The sequence below is a fragment of the Schistocerca nitens genome, chromosome 6 (assembly GCF_023898315.1).
Source record: "Schistocerca nitens isolate TAMUIC-IGC-003100 chromosome 6, iqSchNite1.1, whole genome shotgun sequence".
Lineage (NCBI taxonomy): Eukaryota > Metazoa > Arthropoda > Insecta > Orthoptera > Acrididae > Schistocerca > Schistocerca nitens.
In genome coordinates, this window is record NC_064619.1 from 256,419,379 (window position 1) to 256,443,512 (window position 24,134).

Sequence of the window (24,134 nt, forward strand, 5' to 3'; positions counted from 1 at the left end):
GTTTCTTTTTATTTTTATTTGATTTTCAGACAACGGGAGCGGGCTGGGAGCAGACAAAACCGCTCTTCAGCCAAAGGCTACTCTGCAGTTCATACTTAAATGCCTGGCAATGGGTTCATCGAACCATTTACATACTACTTTTCTATCATTCCACTCTCGAATGGAACACCTAAATCTTTCCGTTCGAGCTCTGACTTCTCTTATTTTATTATGATGATCATTTCTCCCTGCGTAGGTGGTTCTCAACATAGTATTTACGCATTCGGAAGAGAAAGTTAGTGATTGAAATTTCGTAAATAGATCTCGCCGCAAAGAAAACCGCCTTCGTTTCAGTGACTGCCACCCTAACTCTCGTATCATATCAGTGACACTCTCACACCTATTGCGCGACAAATAAACACTTTTTCGTTGTCCGCCGTCAGTCCTACCTGGTAAGAAAAAAATGGCTCTCAGCACTATGGGACTTAACATCTATGGTCATCAGTCCCCTAGAACTTAGAACTACTTAAACCTAACTAACCTAAGGACAGCACACAACACCCAGCCATCACGAGACAGAGAAAATCCCTGACCCCGCCGGGAATCGAACCCGGGAACCCGTGCGTGGGAAGCGAGAACGCTACCGCACGACCACGAGATGCGGGCTACCTGGTAAGAATCCCATACTGCACCACAATATTCCAGCAGAGGACGGACAAGTGTAATGCAGGCTGTCTCTTCAGTGCGTTTGTCGCATCTTGTAAGTGTTCTGCCAACAAAGCGCAGTCTTTGTTTCGCCTTCCCCACAATATTATCTATGTGGTATTTCCAAGTTAAGTTGCTCGTAATTGTAATTCCTAGGTATTTAGTCGAATTGACAGCCCTTAGATTTGTGCGATTTATCGTATACCCAAAATTTATCGGATTTCTTTTAGTACCCATGTGAATGACCTCGCAGTTTTCCTTGTTTTGAGCTAACCACCACTCTTTGCACCATACAGAAATTCTCTCTAGATCATTTTACAATTGGAATTCATCGTCTGATGATTTTACTAGACGGTAAATTACAGTCATCTGCAAAAAATCTAAGGGGCTGCTCAGATTATCACCTAGATCATTTACATAAATCAGGAACAGCCTTGCGGAACGCCAGATATCACTTCTGTTCTATTCGGTGATTTACCGTCTATCACTATGAACTGTGACCTCTCTGAGAGGGAATCACGAATCCAGTGACACAACTGAGACGATACTCCATATGTACGCAATTTGATTAAGAGTCGCTTGTGAGAAACGGTATCAAAAGCCTTCTGGAAATCTGGGAATATGGAATCGATCTGAGATCTCTTGTCGACAGCACCCATTACTTCATGGGAATAAAGAACTAGCTGTGTTGCACAAGCATGATATTTTCTGAATCTGTGTTTGTTATGTATCAATAAGTCATATTCTTCAAGGTGATTCGTAATGTTCGAGTACAGTATATGCTCCAAAATCTTACTGCAAATTGAGGTCAGTGATATGAGTATGTAATTCAATGGGTTACTCCTATTTCCTTTCTTGAATATTGGTGTGACCTGTGCTACTTTCCAATCTTTAGGAACAGACCTTTCGTGAAGTGAGCGGTTGTATATCATTGCTAAGAAAGTCCCTATTATGTCTTCATACTCTGAAAGGAACCTTATTGGTATACCATCTGGACCGGAAGACTTGCCTTTCTTAAGTGATATGAGTTGTTTCACAAAACCTAAGATATCACCTTATGTCACTCATGCTAAGAGCTGTTCTGGTTCCGAATTCTGGAATATTTACTTCGTCTTCTTTCGTGAAGGAATTACGGAAAACTGTATTTAGTATCTCGGCTTTAGTGGCACCATCATCGGTAACATTTCCATCGCTGTCGCGCAGTGATGGCAATGACTATTTTTTGCCACTGGTGTACGTTACATACGACCAGAATCTCTTTGGGTTTTGTACCATATTTTGAGAACATGTTTTATTATAGAAACTATTAAAAGCATCTCGCATTGACGTCCACACTAAATTTCGAGCTTCTGTGAAACTTAGCCAGTCTTGGGGATTTTGCGTTCTTCTGAATTTGGCATGTTTTTTTCGTTGCTTGTGCAACAGTGTTCTGACGTGTTTTGTGTACCATGGTGGATCAGTAACTTCTCTTATTACCTTAGGCGGTACGAATCTATCTGTTGCTGGAACTGCGTCCTTCTGTTGGGCACTAACTCACTACCTGTAATCGAAAGCTTTAGGTAGGGCCTAAGCTCTCTAGTACACGTATTTCCCATATTAGAGGACGGTTTCATCATCTAGTTGTCGAGAAGGGCTGTTACTATTTTGCGGGTGGTAGACTGATACGATATTCAGCGAAACAATGTTTGAAGTCTTCTTAGAAAACTACTTAGTATTCAAATCCACTATTGAAAGATATATATTACATCTTTGGAGAATATCGATACTGAAAGTGGTATCTGTGACCATGATTCAGTTTTAGCAACTATGATTACTGAAGTTCAAAAGACAACTTACACAAGTAGACATAAGTTTTTAATATACTCATATAAAGTTTACAGCCAACCGGTTCAATAAGTTTAATGTAAAAACGTTAATCAAGTTCAATACCAACAAGGATACTGTATCTTTGAATTTGAGCCATGTCTTGTCTACACTTACATAATTAAGTCACCTATAATATTTAAAGCTATTTTTTCCCTTTGTTGTTAATTAAGTCCCCCAAGCCCCATGAAGATTAAACATATCATAAAATAAACATCAAAAAGACTAAAAGTTGACAACAGTGAAAAAGAGAACGTACTTACATAAACTACATGACTTTAAAACTGTCAATATACATGATGACCTAACAGCTGAAGTCAAAGAGCAGAAAATATGGAACAAAACACTCCATGCGAACAGTAGAAAATGATTCGGTACATACAGATAGTTAAAGTAGCAGACATTAGACTGACCGTTTGGCAACTAGTTACGATGTCAGGTACACATGGTGTAGAGCCCTCCACTTTCTGGGCGCTAGCAGGTCATAAACGCTAAAATGTAAGAAATACATAACTGTTACAATAACATTGTGGTATAAAAACAGGGTGTATAGAAGATACAAAAGTAATATATATATATATATATATATATATATATATATATATATATATATATATATATATATATATATATATATATATATATATATCGTCACTAAGACAACAAGTAAACAACGGAAATATGCTTTACATAAACTTCACTCTGGAACAACATGTGGTATGCAGTGCCTTCTGTTGTACAAACGGTAAGTAGTTATAGTGTTCATGTAGGAAGGGGAGAAACGACGGTTTCGAAATGGAAGTGAATGGAAAGAAGAATAATTTGAGAGGAATTGGTTAAGTTTGCGTACTGTCTCTTCTCTGTGTAGAATCGTCATCTCGCTCACTCTTTCTGGTTTGTGTACCGATATTAATAAATTTTCTGCAAAAGTAGAATTATGAACATTAATACCTTTCTTCCCCAGCAAGTGTTCCTTATATCTTATGTTAAAAGCCCTAGCGATTTGTCCCCTACAAAACACCGAGCAGCTATCGGAAGTTAGTTTGTAATCCCTTGAGGTATGCAAGGGGTCATTTCAAGTGTCTAAATTATGGATTAAATTTTTTTGTAAACTGTTATTAGTGGAGAAAACAATCTTGAAGCCATATTTTTAACTAAAGACGCTGAATCCTGTATGATATTTTACTTAAGTTACGTAGCGAAATGCGTTTTCCTTTATCAGTATCCTCATTCGTAATGTTAGCTAGAGCATTAATTCTCATATTAATTTTTGGTTTGAAAATTTTTGCCACTAACGTGTGTTTATCACTGTTATTAAAGGACACAGTTTTAATTAAATTAATTTATTTCTTTAGTTTAAACGGTGATGGTGGTGTGACTACAGCACGATGAATAACTGAATGAAAGAAAGCTGTCTTATTGGACTGAGGAGGCGTTGAATCCGAAGGCACGGTCTGATCAGCATTTACTTTGTCATCTACAGAACCAAATTTATGTACAAGTAATTCAGTTCCCGTTTTTTATTTCGTAACTCGCAAGTGAAAGTAATTTTCTCATGAAGATAATTAAATACAGTATATCAAACAGTTTGTTAAATCCTTCATTAGTTCCATTGTTCGGAATAAAAATATAATCTACGTACCAGGTGTACAGTTGAATGCCTAGTCTTGTAGCAGCAAGTCTGCCAACGGATTACCAATTGCAAGCACATCTGGTTTCGGAAATAGTTTTCGATTAAATTCAAAAAAGTTGTATTAACTACCACTTTCAGTAAGTGTACAAGATCCGTAATTTATTCCTTTGTTGTATCTTTCTTTAGACACACAGGTTTAGCTTGATGATTTCTACAGTTGTTTGAACTGGTACATTAGTGTACAAATTAATAATATCAAACAATATTAATTTTGTCTCTTGGTTACATTAATTTTTTTATTTTCTTTTTTTTCAGTCAAGTGTCAAATAAGACACAAATAAAATTTACAAAAGAGGAGAATACCAGGTTGAAGAAAAGGCTAAAAATTTATATAATGCCTGATATTACAGATCCAAATATAGTAGGAAACCACACTGTCGATCTTAAGATTGCTCTCTATAGTACAGAAGTAAAAAAAAATTCACAGTAGATTAGAATAGCCAATGATGTCTGTAACATTTTCAGTAAAAATGACTCTAACGGTCAGTCTCCACAAAATGAAAATCTAAGAATAAGTAAAAATATTGGTTCTAAACAAAATCAGAATGAAGCCTTTGAAACAGAATCTGACAAAGGTAATCTATAATTATTGCCAATAAACACAAATATGTTTCTAAAACTGTAGAACATTCTGAGGAAAATAATCTTTCTGAACTGGAAGAGATTCCCACTTCCACCTTACAAATAGAAGTTAGGTATGCTGCAGGTGACGCCAAGCATTTGTTAAAACCTTCTCATAAGAAACACTTTAGTAACATGAACCGACAAGTTCGTAAGCTATGTTCTCACTTCAAGGCCCATGAAAGTAATCACGCATTTCGTCGGATTGTGAACAAGGTTAGCAGTGGGTACTATTAATTAGCTAGGATTCTTCAAGGAAAGATTAAAAAACCACATGTCTTCCAAAATAATTATTTAGCAGAAAATAGTCATATCTTGTTGAATAAAATGAAAAACTTGAAATCTGACCGAGAGACAAAATTAGTATCGATCGTTATTACTGATTTGTACATTAATGTACCAGTTGTAACAACTACAGAAATCGTGGAGGCAAGCCTGTGTGCCTTCAAGAAAGATATAACAAAGGAACATATCACGGAACTCATAGATTCATTGGAAGAAAAATTTACTGCTACAGGAGTAGGCATTCAATCGTACACCTAGTACCTAGATTGTATTTTTATTACGAACAATTGAATTAATGAAGGGGTTAACAAACTTTGATATGTTTAATTATCTTCATGAAAAATTACTTTCACTTGCAATTTACGAAATACAAAACGAGAGCTGGCTCTATAGATGATAAAATAAATACTGATCAGATTGCGCCTTCGGATACAACGCATCCTCAGTCCCATAAGACAGCTTTCTTTCATTCAGCTATTCATCGTGCTGTAGTCACACCACTACCATCGTTTAAACGAAAGAAATAAATTAATTTAGTTAAAACTTTGGCCTTTAATAATGGTGATGAACCGTCGTTAGCGGGAAAAAATTTCAAAGCGGAAACAAATAAAAGAATATATACTCTAGGTAATGAGGATACTGAAAAAGAAAAATTTATTTCACTACCTTACTTAAGTAACATATCATATACGATTCAGTGTCTGTTAGTTAAAACATATAGCTGCAATGATGTTTTCTCTATTAATAACAGTTTACAAAAAATTTAATCCGAATTTAGACACATCAAACGACCCTTTATGTAGCTCAAAAGATTACAAACTAACTTGCGATAGCTGCCAGGTGTTTTATATGAGAGAAACCGGTAGGACCTTTAACATAAAAGGAATACTTGCTAGGAAATGGGACTAATGTTCATAATTCTGCTTTTGCTGAACATTTATTAATATCAGGACACAATCCAAAAACAGTAGACAAAATAACAAGTCTACTTAGAGAAAAGAAAGAGTGTGAACTTGATGTCTTAAATGAACTCGAAATCTGTAGACTTACGATCGTAATGTTGATCTGATCTTAAACGAAAAACTACAGTTACAAAACAAAAGTTTATTTAACGCCTTCAAGTCATTGCCCGCAACTTCATGATTCTCTGGTTCATGTCTCCATTCAATTCCATTTCGGAACTGCTTTTTCTCCATTCCCTTTAAGGACACAGTACCTGCTTACAGTTTCTACGTCAGAAGGCACCGAATATCGAATTCTGTTTTGCGAAATTTATGTAAAACATATTTCTCCCCTTTTGCTTGTTGTAATATCTTAATTACGACGTCCTGCTACAGGTCATTCTTTATGCTCAGCATGTATTCTTAATTAAACGTTTTACTCAATGTGCTACCTATTGTCTTAGTCGTTTTCATAAAATTATTTTATTCCGTTTTTGTATTTTATACATACTGTTTTTATACTACATACAACTAATTTGTTTAAAACATCTAAACATGTGTCATACTGATGTATTGCTGTAGCAGGTAAGTATATCATATAGTTGAGTGTTATCACGCTACTCCCACAGAGTAAGTGGAACGCCCAACACCTTGTTTATCTACCATCGTAACTAGTTGCAAAATCTTCGGTCTAATAGCGAATACCCTGTTCAAGAATCACAAGAGGAGGAGGTATACTTGGAAAAGGCCGGGAGATACGGGAAGATTTCAATTAGATTACATCATGGACAGACAGAGATTCCGAAATCAGATACTGGATTGTAAGGCGTACCCAGGATCAGATATAGACTCAGATCACAATACAGTAGTGATGAAGAGTAGGCTGAAGTTCAAGACATTAGTCAGGAAGAATCAATTCGCAAAGAAGTGGGATACGGAAGTACTAAGGAATGACGAGATACGTTTGAAGTTCTCTAACGCTATAGATACAGCAATAAGGAATAGCGCAGTAGGCAGTACAGTTGAAGAGGAATGGGCATCTCTAAAAAGGGCCATCACAGAAGTTGGGAAGGAAAACATAGGTACAAAGAAGATAGCTGCGAAGAAAACATGGGTAACAGAAGAAATACTTCAGTTGATTGATGAGAGGAGGAAGTACAAACATGTTCCGGAAAAATCAGGAATACAGAAATACAAGTCGCTGAGGAATGAAATAAATAGGAAGTGCAGGGAAGCTAAGACGAAATGGCTGCAGGAAAAATGTGAAGACATCGAAAAAGATATGATTGTCAGAAGGACAGACTCAGCATACAGGAAAGTCAAAACAACCTTTGGTGACATTAAAAGCAACGGTGGTAGCATTAAGAGTGCTACGGGAATTCCACTGTTAAATGCAGAGGAGAGAGCAGATAGGTGGAAAGAATACATTGAAACCCTCTATGAGGGCGAAGATTTGTCTGATGTGATAGAAGAAGAAACAGGAGTCGATTTAGAAGAGATAGGGGATCCAGTATTAGAACCGGAATTTAAAAGAGCTTTGGAGGAATTACGGTCAAATAAGACAGAAGGGATAGATAACATTCCATCAGAATTTCTAAAATCATTGGGGGAAGTGGCAACAAAACGACTATTCACGTTGGTGTGTAGAATATATGAGTCTGGCGACATACCATCTGACTTTCGGAAAAGCATCACCCACACAATTCCGAAGACGGCAAGAGCTGACAAGTGCGAGAATTATCGCACAATCAGCTTAACAGCTCATGCATCGAAGCTGCTTACAAGAATAATATACAGAAGAATGGAAAAGAAAATTGAGAATGCGCTAGGTGACGATCAGTTTGGCTTTAGGAAAAGTAAAGGGACGAGAGAGGCAATTCTGACGTTACGGCTAATAATGGAAGCAAGGCTAAAGAAAAATCAGGACACTTTCATAGGATTTGTCGACTTGGAAAAAGCGTTCGACAATATAAAATGGTGCAAGCTGTTCGAGATTCTGAAAAAAGTAGGGGTAAGCTATAGGGAGAGACGGGTCATATACAATATGTACAACAACCAAGAGGGAATAATAAGAGTGGACAATCAAGAACGAAGTGCTCGTATTAAGAAGGGTGTAAGACAAGGCTGTAGCCTTTCGCCCCTACTCTTCAATCTGTACATCGAGGAAGCAATGATGGAAATAAAAGAAAGGTTCAGGAGTGGAATTAAAATACAACGTGAAAGGATATCAATGATACGATTCGCTGATGACATTGCTATCCTGAGTGAAAGTGAAGAAGAATTAAATGATCTGCTGAACGGAATGAACAGTCTAATGAGTACACAGTATGGTTTGAGAGTAAATCGGAGAAAGACGAAGGTAATGAGAAGTAGTAGAAATGAGAACAGCGAGAAACTTAACATCAGGATTGATGGTCACGAAGTCAATGAAGTTAAGGAAATCTGCTACCTAGGCAGCAAAATAACCAATGACGGACGGAGCAAGGAGGACATCAAAAGCAGACTCGCTATGGCAAAAAAGGCATTTCTGGCCAAGAGAAGTCTACTAATACCAAATACCGGCCTTAATTTGAGGAAGAAATTTCTGAGGATGTACGTCTGGAGTACAGCATTGTATGGTAGTGAAACATGGACTGTGGGAAAACCGGAACAGAAGAGAATCGAAGCATTTGAGATGTGGTGCTATAGACGAATGTTGAAAATTAGGTGGACTGATAAGGTAAGGAATGAGGAGGTTTTACGCAGAATCTGAGAGGAAAGGAATATGTGGAAAACACTGATAAGGAGAAGGGACAGGATGATAGGACATCTGCAAGACATGAGGGAATGACTTCCATGGTACTAGAGGGAGCTGTAGAGGGCAAAAACTGTAGAGGAAGACAGAGATTGGAATACGTCAAGCACATAATTGAGGACGTAGGTTGCAAGTGCTACTCTGAGATGAAGAGGTTAGCACAGGAAAGGAATTCGTGGCGGACCGCATCAAACCAGTCAGTAGACTGATGACCAAAAAAAAAAGTGTTTGTCATTGGTCAGTTCAGTCTGCAGTGTCATCCAATGAACGATGGGTGCTGGGTAGCTATCCATGCCAGTCTTCAGGGTTTTCCTTCGTAAACTCCTTGGGCAGTGGCTAGCGTATAACACGTGGAACCCCTGAGGCCGCTCTCACGCCATCTCTCGTTATGACGTCTTCCACCATTTCTCTGTGTTCCTGAGCTGTTCATAACGCTGCGTCTTAACATCTATCCTGTTCGTTCATAAAAGGAAGTCCTTTAAGCACCCGCTCAAGTGTCTCACGTATTCTCTCAGCTGACAGCCAGAGCGAAGCAAACACTTCTGCTGAACCATACATGTCCGTCTTCTGTGGCTTTCAGTAGAGTGTTTCAACGTCCATCAGTGGCTTTTGTCGAACTCTTTAGTCCTGAACGACGAGCTGTGAATTATAACAGTATACCTCAAGATCTGGCTTAATTAAAATACTGTGGAATCACATTGCTTGCTGGGACAGTCAAACTATATAACTAATTATTAATGGAAGGTGACATGTTTTGCTTAAGAATATCTTTTCATTATGAAAATTTTCGCGATTGGTTGTGGTTCTATGCTTACAGGTACATTACTGATATTTCGTCATGACATTGTGATGAAGTTAATTTCAGTTGTCTCTGTGAGACCATTTTCATGTGCTCGGATTCCTCTAAGCTATTTTTAAGCTAATGTTTATCCACTTGGTATTGTATGGTGTATCACTTTGTTCACACAGTTGGCTAGAGTTGTCCGCATCACCACTCGTCATTCACAATGTTGGGAAATCACCCCAGTTACGTCTCTGATCTACCTACTGATTTTCTACAAAATGCTGCAGCTGTAAACATAGCTCATCCTCCTAGTTAAACCTAGCAACCTCGTCATTACGGTACTCCTGTCCACTCGTCACAACTGCCACTTCAGATTTATTATTCGTAACTCGTCCCTTCAGTCAGGTCAACTCATTTCAGAATCGAGTGACTAAAACCTTTGTCTTTCAACACAAAATGAAGACCTACCGCCTTTAAAAAAAATCTGCTCCCAGTGGCACCAGCTGTTCCTTCAATTGCAATCAGCAAACAGCATTTTCCTATGAACCATCTAAGGCCGCCTTTGGCTTCTCCCTTGATCATTTTTCATCAGTCACCCGTAGATTTGATGGGCAAGGTGTGACGTACGGGATTTGAACATAACTATGGAAACAACATGATAAATGCATACTTCAACATAAATACAGAAGCAAGCCAGTGACATGCAATAAAAGCGCTGTTATGTCTGACGTATTCGCACCTCTGTTTCTGAAGTGCGACGACGTAGTTACTCATTGCTCAGTCGCCGTGCGCAACTGCCGCCTTGTGGACGTTAACAATGAATTATAATGACAGGGAACTGTGACAGAAATTATCCTTGAATTTCGCTGTATCAGCAGGCTGACGACATTATCTCATTATGTTTATGAAGACCTATTACATGCTTCATACGACTTTATTGATAAGCGACATTCAAAAAGATTTACTCATACAGCAAGCTCTTCTCTTCTAAATAATTTAAAATTGGTGTCTGGTAAACTCCTTTTATAAATGTCTGCTATATTCTACGAAAATAGCGCAGCGAATCTTGTTTACTTGTCAAGTTCTTTTGGACTTAGTTTAGTATCATTGTCTTTAATCTCATCTACCAGCTCTTATGCGTTTCAGTCCAATGTAATCATCATTAAGTGATTCTTTTGTCTTTCTTAGCAAGTGAGGTGATGTAGTATTTAAGAAAAGAAAACTGTACCTGTCAATACGAAACAGTTCTGATGTTGATGCTATAGCACATTACAAGAAATTCTGCAAAATATTAAAGACTGTAATACGAACATCAAAGCAAGTATATTATAAGGAAAAGATAGTCATGTCAGATAACAAAATAAAGACAATATGGGATATAGTGAAGGAGGAGACTAGTAGAAGCAGACATGAAGAGGGACAAATAACATTAAGAGTAAATGATAGATTGGTGAAAGATGTGTATAGTGTTGCAGAGCTTTTTAACAAACATTTTATAACTGTTACTGAAAAGATCGGGATGTCAGGTTCTGTAGATGCTGCTATGGAATACCTCAGACCAGACATTTCAAGTAACTCCCATAATATGAATTTGACCCTCACTACCCCAGCAGAAATAATGTCCATCATAAAATCTTTAAAATCAAAAACATCTATTGGGTATGATGAAAAATCAACAAAGTTAATTAAAGAAAATGATTCTGAATTAAGTAATATATTAAGCTATCTGTGTAACCAGTCGTTTGTCAGTGGAATATTTACTGAATGGTTGAAATATGCTGAAGTTAAGCCACTGTTTAAGAAGGGAGATAAAGAAATAGCACCAAATTTCCGTTCAATTTCACTTTTGGCAGCAATCTCAAAAATTTTAGAAAAAGGAATGTACGATCGGCTTTATAACCATCTTATCTCAAAACATACTGCCGAAGTCGCAGTTCGGATTTCTGAAGGATTCTGATATTGAGGAGGCTATCTACACTTACAGTGAAAATGTGCTTAATTCGTTAGAAAAAAAATTGCAGGCAGCTGGTATATTTTGTGATCTGTCAAAGGCATTTGATTGTGTAAATCATAATATTCTTTTAAGTAAATTAGAATTATATGATGTAACAGGAAATGCTGCAAAATGGTTCAGATCTTATATCTCTGACAGGAAACAAAGGGTGTTATTAGGAAAGAGACATGTGTTATGCCATCAGGCATCATCCAACTGGGAACTATTTACATGTCGGGTCCCACAAGGTTCCATTTTAGGGCCCTTACTTTTGCTTGTGTATATCAATGACCTTTCATCAGTAACATTACCAGAAGCCAAGTTAGTTTTGTTTGCCAATGATACAAACATTGCAATAAATAGCAAATCAAGTGTAGTCTTTGAAAGACTGGCTAATAAAATATTTGTGGACATTAATCATTGGTTCCTAGCCAAGTCTTTGTCACTGAAGTTTGAAAGAACACACTACATGCAGTTCAGAACTTGTAAGGGGTGTCCCACGAGTATATGCCTAACACACGATGACATGCAGATAGAAGAAGTGGACAGTGTTAATTTCTTGGGATTACAGCTTGATAATAAATTCAACTTGGAGGATCACACCACAGAACTGATGAAGCGTCTTAACAAATCTCTATTTGCAATGCGAATTGTGTCAGACGTAGGGGATATGAAAATGAAAAAGCTGGCATACTATGCTTACTTTCATTCCATAATGTGATATGGGACTATTTTTTAGGGTAATTCTTCATGTCAAGCTAAAGTTTTCCAGGCACAAAAACGTGCAGTAAGAGTTATATGTGGTGTGAACTCAAGAACATCCTGCAGAAGCCTGTTTAGGGAACTAGGGATTCTAACTACAGCTTCCCAATAATTTATTCCTTAATGAAATTTCTCATTAAAGAAATATAACTTTTTCAAACCAACAGTTCAATTCATGGAATCAACACTAGAAATAAGTATAATCTCCACGAGGATTTAAAGTCACTTACTCTTGTACAAAAAGGTGTGCATTATTCAGGAACACACATTTTGAATAACTTGCCAGCAGCCATAAAAAGCTTAACAACCAATGATAGTCATTTTAAGAGATGCCCAAAGGATTTATTGGTGGCCAACTCCTTCTGCTCCATTGATGAATTTCTCAGTAGAACAAATATATATTTGATGAGCTTCCTTACTCTGAGGAACATAGGGGATGATGTGGGAGACCCGCACTGCTGTACTAGGCAAGGCCCTAGCAGAGGTGGTTTGGCATTTTCTTCCTCCGACCGAAATAGGGATGAATGATGATGGTGAAGATGACACAACACCGAGTCATCTCGAGGCAGGAAAAATCCCTAACCCCACCAGGAATAAAATCCGGGACCCCATGCGCGTGACGCGAGATCGCTACCGCAAGACCACACTGAAACCTAGGTAAACACCAGGCAGTTTGTGCAATCGAGGCGGATTTTTCATAATTATTTCGATACTTACGATTGCTGATGTGCTGCAATGCTGAAAGTACCTATGATATAATTGTAAACTTTGTTCAAACGTGTATAAAGTTAGTGACGAGAGGTAGATTTCTTTTTCAAATGTAATCCATTGCATCATCGAACATTACTGTGGCATTCGCACATGTGTATTTAGTATAAATTAAACAAGTGTCTTTATAAATCGAAAATTTGCACGTATGTAACAACGTGGCAATACTCCATGGTGTACAATTGTGACATCCAGCTAAGCAATTGAAAGCTGGGCGTCAGTAGACGAAGGTGAGATTATGATGTCCTTATAAATTGTTAAAATCGATGGCATAGCTCTGGCTGGCGCTGCACTCTTCTGATAGTCGCCTAGTACAGCGGTCATTACGTCTTGTAAGCGATTGTCTGTGACTATAGCATTTGTGTCAGCCTTTCAGAGCTAAAATTGCTCGCATCTTATTTAACAAATGTTACTGATAAACTATGACCTATTACTGAATACATTGTGCGCAACACTAGTAAACCACCGAAATTTCTATTGCATATACCTTTCCTCAAGTACGTAAACACTGAAATTAGGAGAACTATTTCTGAATATAGCTAATAACTAATTAAGAGTATTGATTAAGTTTTCTATGGCTTGTAAGCAAATGTCTAAAATGGAGACGTTATGAACTTCATTGATTTTGCGACGTCTTCCACACTGACATAACAAAAATGAACACTCCAGCTTCAGTTTACTTACCCCACTAATAACTGTCAAAACCGTGAGGCACAAAACCATGTCTTCATGGAGAGGTGCTTAAAAAAGGATAATGTTGTTGACTTACATTGAAGACCTATTTTGAATTTCTGTAGAAAATAATAATAAATGAACACACAAATGAATATGACTTCACGCCCTAAAATCGGGAATTGGGAAATATTGAGAAATCATAAATCACTTTCTGCATGTATCTGGATGCCAAGATTCCCAGAACCGTTTAAACTATTACAACATATTAAACAACATACCACGGAAGACACTAGTGTTAGCGTACTAAAGTGACGTTATCTGCTGGAGGCAGTCTGGATTTCTGTTTTATCATATACCTACCAAGTAGTGGAAACTGGCGAAGTCCTTTTAATCTCTGCCTGTATTTGGGTACTGGGAATGAGAAAAAGTGTAGATGTTATCACATAGTTCACAGTATAGCACAGAGGACACTAGTGTATTAAAGTGGTGGAATATGGAGGATTCCTTTTGAACTTTGCTGGTATTCAGATGCCGAAACTGACACACATGTTTAGAGTTCTATAACGTAAGAGACAGACACTAATGCCAGAATACTAGAAACGACGCTAATGCCAGAATACTAAGGTAATGGACACTGGTGGAGTGCTTTTAATTTGAAGTACTGAATTATCTTGTAGCTGTCGAGAGTAATTTACTTTAACCTCAGAATTATAATACAACTGCGAACTGCCTCAGATTGTATGTTTTCGAATTCCTTGACTAAGTATGAACGAACAATGAGGGGACTGATGACCTCAGATGTTAAGTCCCATACTGCTCAGAGCCATTTGAACGAACAATGATTTTAGAAAAAAGATTAAATATACTATATGTAAATATTGATATTTTAAACTATGAAAATTGTGGATAATGTTAAATTCTTAAATTCATAACATTGCGAAACTCACCTTCATTAGCAGACTTAAAATTTAGTAAAGTAAAACAAAGTATTCAGATAGGAGAATGTCTGGAGTATTAGTAACTTTTTTAGTATAAAGCTATGTATTACGAAATGTCTTTCACTTTCAGTGGATCCAGTCGGTCTGAATGTAGAGTTGGCATAAGGATAGAACACAGAAAAAAACTCATAACAGTATGCATAAATTTCTCTATTTATTCAGCAACACATTGAAAATGAAATATGACTTATCTAGTGGAGCGCGAGGCACCAGACTCTCATACAAAGACAAGAATAATAACATACATTCTTCATAAATAACTACATATATACATAACTTAACTTCACTACATTTTTAAGTTTTATTTCCGATGGAAGAGTCGTTTTCTGCGTGTTCAGAACAGTCTATCTGTCGGTCAGTAGTGGTATCCGCCGTTTCCAGCTCCAGCTCCGGCGCGCCCCCTGCCATAGCCGTATCCGCCGGCGGAGTAGGCGGTTAGTCCGGTGTCCTGGTACTCTACGGTGGGCCTGTAGCCGCCCTCGTCCGCCTGGTAGGAGACGATCTGCTTGCGGCCGTCGGGCAGCAGCACGCGGTACTGACCCTGGGCGCTCTCCCCCTGCCTGGACTCCTCTTGTCCAAAGTCACTCAGCGTGTTGGCGTCCGCCACTGAGTAGCTGAACTCGTAGTTGGCCGGCTCCTGGTGAGACAAAATAGTTTCACTTTAGTGCTTTTCCACTTTAACAGCTGACTAAGAGGTATATTTATTTTAATTCATTGAATTATTTTATGTATGAATACTTAAGGTATTGACTTATGACCACAGCAGTTGAGTCCCATAGTGCTCAGAGCCATTTTGAACTTAAGGTATTCTAATATGGGTGCCACAATTATTAACGTATTCAAACGGCTTTTCAGTAAATTTAAAGTACGCGTAACTATGCAGCATTTCGAACAGTAGATTTTCCCTCAATGTCATAGTGAATGGATTACAGTACTAATTGTAGCAAATGGATTGATACTATATCCACTTCCAACACCAAAGATTTTTTTCCTAATATGTACACTATTAGAAGTATTTACAACTGTATAGATGTCAGTCTTCACATAAGATTTTCAATTACATAAAGTTCTACTTTACTGGGCACTTTACTTTACCCAGATATTTTTCTTCTTCTATAGATAAAATTTTGTGAAATAACTGAAGAGAAAGTTCTACATATTCAAAATGAATCATTTAAAACAAGTGCTATGCGTCTAGAATTTCTCTTTAGATTATGAATTATAGGGTGAGTGCTTAGTCGACCACAGTAGGTTCCCGCCTTAAATAATTAATTTCATTCGAAAGTGAATGTTTCCAGATATTACATTTAATAAAAATATTTTAACTTCGATAAAGATGAATGTGGATATATTTACCAATGTGATTGGTAGCAACGTTAACTGTTTCATACTAAAGTATTGGCAACAAATATTTGGGCAACAATTTTATCTTTTTTTGTTTCTATATTTGTCTAAAGCATTGCTACATAATACAGACCCCCGACCGGAAAAAAAAAGCATGGGACCACAGAAACTTCACAAGGGTAATTCTTTAATCAGATGATAATAAAAATGTAGACGCTGTGGATTACACTACTAGTTACTTACTGTCATTTTAGCTATGTAAACATATCAGGTCACTGTAGCAGTCGTCTTGTTTAGTACGTAACGTTTTAGGAAAACAGAGGCTGAATCTTACGGCAAGTGGATCCTCCTGGGCTCCAGCGCGACCGTAGCCATATCCGGGAACTCCATACATTGGAGAAAGTCCATCGGCGTTACCAGAGGGCGCACCGTACTGAGTGGAGAGCGCGTCACCAGAGTAAGAAGGCGCGCCGTACTGTGTGGACAGGCCGAGTCCTCCAAAGCCAGCTGCACGGCCAGCCGCCGAAGGAGCGCCATAGCGAGTGGAGACAGCACCGCCGAGCCTCCTGCCAGATCCAAGCATCCTGGAGGAGGTGCTTCCAAATCTGGAGGAGACACGAGCTGCTGGACCCTGGCTGGAAGCGCCTGAGCGACCAAAAGCAGCGCCCGTTAGTGAAGGCGCAGTGTACTGTGAGCTGAGGCCGTTGGCTGGTGGAGCTCCGTACTGCGTGCTGAGGCCATTGGCTGCTGGGGCGCCGTACTGAGAGCTGAGGGAGGAGGCTGAGGGAGCTCCGTACTCAGAGCTGGGAGGCAGGTACGAGCGGTCGACTGGCGGCTCGGCGACGACGCACAGAGCAAGCACTGACAGGACGACGTACACCTTTGAAAAGACAAAATTGGTCCGTATGTCATGTGTCATTACAACGGTCTACTACATGTAAAAAGTTAGAATCTTATCTCAATACAAATATCACTATGCACTGACGTGTAGTAAATATGTACTCTCTGAGGGATGGGGTGCACCACAGGAGCGGAGTTTAGCTGTCCAACTCGACTTCAGAAGATTACAAGAGGACAATATCTAACAAATAAATCACAGTTAGTCACTAATATAGCACAAGTATCATTAATCTGGGACTTTTCTGATATCTGAGAGCTACGTAACAATGTTCCTAGTTTGTGAGGAGCTTGCAGTTATAAATGAGCACATTCCATAGTCTTTGTGAACATCAATTTTTTTCTAGCTTTATTCCTTTAAACACATGGATAATGGATATAACTTATTCGTTGTGCATCAAAATCAAGAAATGTGTTGGTAATTTGATAGTAATTTTTCGAATTTTTTTTTACCTCTAACAGATAGTTCTGTACATAAAATCTTGTATTTACTTCTCCTAATACTCAGCTGCTCATTTAGTGACCATTATGGTATTTGTTTCTAGCATATTGGACAACTGCAAAAAGGACGAACTTTCAGTTGTTACGTTCATAAATCAACAAAATCTCGTTGCAGTTGTATGTGAGCTATTTGAAACTAACCTGACAAAATAAAGAGGAAATTTCTACAGAAAAAGTAGGAGGTCTTTATTATTAAAAATTCATAATGTAAGAGATCGTTTAATGCCATTACTGTTTTAGAAATAATTCAAAAGCCAAGATCGCTTCAATACTGTTTACTGGATAGCCGGTTTCAACACACTAAAGGTGCCATCATCGGATCTGAATGTGGATTTACATTTATAAACCATTTGGGTATAACGATTCATGTGACAGACCAGCTGATGTAAAATCATTGTCACAAAAAAAAAAAAAAAAAAAAAAACAACTGCCCTCATGGTCATTCTTTTCCATAAGATATATGAAACGGAAGTCACAAAATAAAACTATTTGGAACATGAACGCTGCTTGACTAACAACGGTCGGCATCACACTGCCCTGTGTTGAAACCGGTTATCCAGTAAACAGTCTTTAAGCGATCTTGGCATTTGACTTATTTCTACAACAGAGTGATCGCCCCACTAGGCACTACATGTTCACTGCCATTTCTGTTTCTCCACGAGTAACCTAAAGACATCCTCGCGTATGCAAGGGCAAACATTAATTGAGTTTCTTACTTCGCAGTTGATTGAGGCGTCAGGTCAGTAGAAAGCTAGTAATACACATATTATCCCATTAGAGGATACATGTTAGTTTTACGTTTACACTTCTGTGCACAGTTTTGTTATGATCGTATCCACAGGGTCAGTGTGAGGAGATTTACAACATGTGGACAACTATTCATTGTATTCGAAGATGATAAATACACTCATAATAGCATACATGAGCACACACAAACACACAGTGCGGACACAGAGAGAGAGAGAGAGAGAGAGAGAGAGAGAGAGATAATCGAATTATAGAGAGACATTAGTTGTAATTATGAGCGATACAAGAAATTGTTATTGGATCTATAGGGTAACCAAATCTTCCTGTCCGTGTAATGCCTAATGTCTTGACACACCCACGATGTAACACGTCATAAACCATTAAAGCTTTTGATCGTTAAATCTGCAACGTCTATCTATCTGATCCTGACAGCACTACATATGGCCAGTTGAGATGGTTGCAGCTAAACAAGTTAAGTTACTATGGTGCTTGCACCACAGTGCCTCAAATCATAGATCAACTACCTGTCACAACCCCAAAATCATAAAAGAAGTTCTCACTAATAGCCTAGCTATGCCCAGTCAAGAAAGAAAATGCGTCTGAAACTGGAACAAGCTATCGTTCACTCTGCGCCCAATTGAAAGTCCTATTGCAATTAACAAATTAGCACTTATTGTCAATTACTGTCTTTCAAACTTTAAGGCAATCTTAATTCTCTCTCCTTCCAGTTCTCAGTGAATGACCCCACATTCTTTCCCTCTTCTCTCGACTACCTGCGTTCTATGACGTTTCTCTTTCCTTCCTTCTCCACCTGCCTTCTCTGACTTCTGTTGCTGTCAGTGACCTCAGTTTAAATCTACTAAAGTAATCTGCCTTTGATATTATTGGCACTGAGTAAACATTGCTTTTTTCATTATAGCTAATGTTTCGTCGGGAATTATGTTATAGCTGTTTCTAAGTGTTGTAAAGCTTATTAGATAAAAGCCATTTTGTGACATGTATGCCGCTATAAACGTAATGTAAAATGCGTAGTATGCATGGTCAGAGGTAACAGAATGTCTTTGGACCTTACTATGGCGGAATAAACAAAAAAAAAAAATGCTTCTGTTTACAGCAGATTATAAAAATAAAAACAGAATCCAGACGTTGAATATAAAATTCCCCAATATCTTTCATGCATCAGACAAGACATGAATGTGTATAGGACCGCCAAAATATGACAGCGTAAATAGTATGTAATCCGTATTCAAATTTCGGTCACGTGCGTTACAAACACCCCTGAGTATGGGAAAAACCATGTAACGATCAGTAACTGTGCGACGGACTCTCTCCGCAGCTGGCTTACCTTCATGTTGCGTAGGAGACAGAGGCGGCTGTGCGAGTGGTCCCAGCAGTTCGGCGTCCGGTATTTATACGCAGCGGCCACGGACGAGCCGGCCCTCTCCAGGGGCTGCGACCAGCTGCTCCAGTTTGAGAGGAGTGTCGGAGTCCCTGCCATTACGTCAGCGCCCTGCCCGACCTTGTCAGAAACGGCGAAACGCTGCTCTGCCGCGCCCCTATGGACCTGTCTAATTCCAAAAGCTGCCTGCGGTTGTTGGCGGCTCTGTTAGGGAAACTCGTAATTTTTTATTCTCTCTTCCTAGGTGACTATTATGCTTCACATATCCTCCAGGTTTAATTTTATGTTTTATAAAGCACCTTCTCCAAGATCTCGTATAAATAACGTAAAAAGGAAGATAATTGGAAGCTAACATTTACGCAATTATTCTCTGTAGGGGTACAGGGCTCAACGTAAGAGGTCACTTGGTGCTGCGTGATGTAGAAATTAGCAAGGAGACAATGATTTCATTTAACGTCCCGCAGATGAAGAGCGCCAAAGAACTTGTACTGATAAACGTAGAGAAGAGAGCGCATAATTGCCTCTAAGAGGGGAACGAACTCTCTGGATGCGATGGAAGAAAAATTGAAGTCGTTTTTGAAGAAAAAAGGGACCAGACTTTGACAGACCTTTGAAAACAAGGCATAAAGTGAGATTACATTCCGTCGAAATTATTAAAATAATGAAGACAAGTGCCAAGCTAAGGGCTGTTCAAGTCGGTGTGTACAGACTATAAGACTGGAGACATACCATTAAAGTTTCTGGCAAATGTAATCCAGAAATCACGAATATATTAAGAAGCAATCCGCTTAACAGCTAATGAGTGCAAGTTTCTGAAAAGAGTAATGTACAGAAGAAAATTTAAGATCTGTTAGGGTCAGTTTCGCTTTGTGAAATGTGAACCTATGGAGGAGGCATTTCCGATGTTTAACTTGGTAATGGAAGTAAAACTTGAGAAGACACTTTCATCGGATTTTATGACCTTCAAAAAGCTGTGGACAATGTAAATTCCCGGGTAGGTAGTTATAAGGTAAGAAGTGTTATTTTCAACAGTGCAAGAACCAAGAGGAAAAGTAACGACGGTAGACCTAGAACAAAGTCGTGGTCTTGAAATCAATGTGAGACAGAGAGGCATCCTTTCTCCCCAGCTGTTGAATCTGTACAGCGAAGAAATTATCACGGAAATAAAAGAAAGATTCAGGGGTGGTTAAAAATTTCTTAAACTATGCAGACGAAAGAAATGATTATTTCATATACTATGGGAACACAGGAGAAGTAGAGAAGCGTAAGAGATGTAGATTTACGGAAGTATACTGAAAATAAAGTGGAGTGATAAGATGTGAATGGGTACTCTGCAGAATAGGGGAGGAAAGTATAATGAAGAGCCCGGCCGAGGTGGCCGAGCGGTTCTAGGCGCTACAGTCTGGAACCACGTGACCGCTACGGTCGCAAGTTCGAATCCTGCCTCGGGCATGGATGTCTGATGTCCTTAGGTTGGTTAAGTTTAAGTAGTTCTAAGTTCTAGGGGATTGATGACTTCAGAAGTTAGGTCCCATAGTACTCAGAGCCCTTTGAACCAGTAAAATGAAGAAGAGACAGGATGACAGGACATGTGTTGAGACGTCAGAAACACCATCCATGGAACTATTACGTGCCCCAGTGGGCAAAACCTGTAGGAGAGAAAGAGGAAGCCATGGTCACATCAAAGCAGTCATCGGACTGACAACCCAAACAAAACAAACTATGGAGAATTTATTGGAGCCCAGATACGCATTTGTTACTGAAGGATGGTGTAGGCAGTGGTTGTTTGTTACTTATAGAGCCATGTCGTTGTAGGTTTGCAGCGATGCAAAGAAATCTCAGGAAAAGTAAGTCAGAATGATCGGAAAAGTATCTGATTTCCTTTTCTAGCGGGTATTCTGTAAGCTACTTTAGCAAATGTATTAGCAGGAAAAGTAAGAGGGCCCAGCAGTAAGCAAAGGAAAATATCTGTAGTTATTAAGGTCATATAGGTAATGTTAAATATTCAGACAGTAGCAGTAAAGGACTGTAGTAGGGAAGACGAATGGTCGAATTCGGTTTACTGGAGAATTTTAGGACAGTGTGGCTCACGTGTAAAGGAGACCGCCACCAGAACACCACTGCAACCTATTCTTGAGTGTTGCTCAAGTGTTTGGGATTCCTACCTGATCGGAATAAAGGAACACATCGAGGCTATTCAGAGGCGGGCTGCTAGATTTCTTACTGATAGGTTCAATCAACAAGTGAGTATTACGGAGTTGCTTCGCGAACAAAAAAGGGAGTCCTTGGAGGAAAGACGATCTTTTTTTTTCGCGGAACACTAATAAGAAAAATTCAGAGAATGGTCAATTAAAGATGACTGCAGACCGATTTTACTGCCACCAAAGTACATTTCGGATTAGGGCTGCTTAGATATTATACAAGAAATTATGTATCGTACAGAGGCATGTGGATAGTCGTTTCGCCTCGCTCCATTTGCTGTTGAAATAGGGAACGAAAAGACTGATAGTAGTACAAGATACCCTGACCCACACACCGTGACTTGCGGAGTATGCAAGTAGATGTACAAAGTAAATTGATAGAGACTCTCAGTTCACCTTATAATAACAGAGGAGAAACTGGTATCACCATGCGACAAATGTGTTGAGAACGCTGTTAACTACTTAGAAAAGTAGGTAAAAGATGCGAATCCAATTGTAACTCCATTTTCTTTCCTTTGCCTACTAATCTTTCTGCTAATAAAATTAATATGCATTACTATCCTGTCTTCCTTAGTGTTTTCTTAGGCAGAATATTAGGGAATAAAAACAGAGTAAATCAATTATTAGTTTATTTACAAGATCTGAGCTGCTGGAAGAAACTGATGTCATTGGCTGTCTGAACACCATATGACCCCAGGACACAAATTCTTAATGCAAGTGGTTATTGGTTAGCTGCGTATTCATATGAATCCTAAATGGATAAACGAGAAGTTTTCACAATCATAAAAACTGGATATAAATACAAACAATGTAGAAATAAGGAAGTTCTATATAGATCAGGATACAGAAGTATCCTGTGATTGTGGATTCCTATTTTGAAATGTAGTATTTCTCTTTCTTATAGTACAAAGCCCCCCCCCCCCCCTGGATACACAAAATTTTAATGCAAGTGGTTATTGATTAGCTGCGTACTCATATGTATCGTAAATGGATAAACGAGAAGTTTTCACAATCATAAAAAATGGATATAAATACAAACAATGTAGAAATAAGGAAGTTCTATATAGATCAGGATACAGAAGTATCCTGTGATTGTGAGTTCCTATTTTGAAATGTAGTATTTCTCTTTCTTATAGTACAAACACCACCCAGGATAATTAGAAAACTTCCATGAAAAATTTGGGTGAGTTATTGTGTTTTCTGTCTAACAGAAAGAAAGGAAAAAAAATTTTAATGATCAAATATATATTTCTTGAATGAGTGTGGCAGGAAAATTGATCTATAGGTGCATTTCACCCGTATTTTTTACTATATGTTATAAATTTCTCTACCGAGTTGTTACTTACGGTTAAAATAATCATTCAGCAATAAGAAGTTAAAGAGGCGCATGCACTTCTATCGGTAAATTGATTGTCAGATCGTGCAGCCCATTTAGTCACAATATATAACATAGCTCCCTCTACAGTTTGGAAACACTCAATACTGACAAAACTATTGATTGTAAAGAAAGTTTGTAAAATGTTAACTGTGGTGGCGTCCAAATTTAAGCTAATGCTAATTCTACATTCAACATATTTCATAATTAGTTTTTATCCGCTTTTAAAGTAGTTTCACTAAAGATATTATTGTATATAATGATGTCAAGTAACTAATGAAATCTTGGATCAGTACTGTTATCAGAACCCTCTCCCGACGTAAAAAGGGATTGTACAAAATAGCCAGGGTAGGTAAACACCTGAAAATACTTTCTTCTTATAATTGGTGCTATTATATGTCAAGGAAAGTGGTATAAAATATCAAGAGTTATGCAGGTTTTGTCAGAAACGAATCGATCAGAAAATGAAAAAGATCATTGTTGAATATTGTTAAAAGAGAGACAAGGACAGAAGGCGTAGAAGATGACGTTACTTGTGTTAAAGGGAACGGTAGCAATGCAAAAAGAGTTCATGCATAGGAAATATTTTTAATAATTATTTTATAAAAACAAATGATACAATTTGTGCAAATAGTTGAGAAAAGAAGGTAAAAAAGTACACTAAAGAAGACATATAGAAGATTTTTAGTGAATTAAAAGTAGTTTAAAATTATGAAAACCACAAGAGCTGCGTAAAAATGATTTATTAAACATGACCAGTTTCATGACGGTATATTCATGTTTTCAGTTAACAAAATATTGACTTTTCA

The 24,134-nt window shown here is 38.2% G+C and overlaps 2 protein-coding genes across 3 annotated transcripts in view; both read right to left on the bottom strand.

Annotated features, from left to right (window-relative positions):
- Positions 1-19,721, bottom strand: part of LOC126263643 (pro-resilin-like) — a 76,440-nt gene extending 56,719 nt beyond the window's left edge. The window contains exons 1-3 of the mRNA XM_049960736.1: positions 19,696-19,721; positions 16,540-17,085; positions 15,217-15,498 (exon numbers count right to left, since the gene is read on the bottom strand). Coding sequence (XP_049816693.1) covers positions 15,217-15,498; positions 16,540-17,085; positions 19,696-19,701 — 834 coding nt within the window. The 5' untranslated portion in view covers positions 19,702-19,721. The remainder of the gene's footprint in view (positions 1-15,216; positions 15,499-16,539; positions 17,086-19,695) is intronic.
- The window catches only part of LOC126263647 (pro-resilin-like), a 209,052-nt gene that overhangs the window by 35,535 nt on the left and 149,383 nt on the right, over positions 1-24,134 (bottom strand). The window lies entirely within an intron of this gene.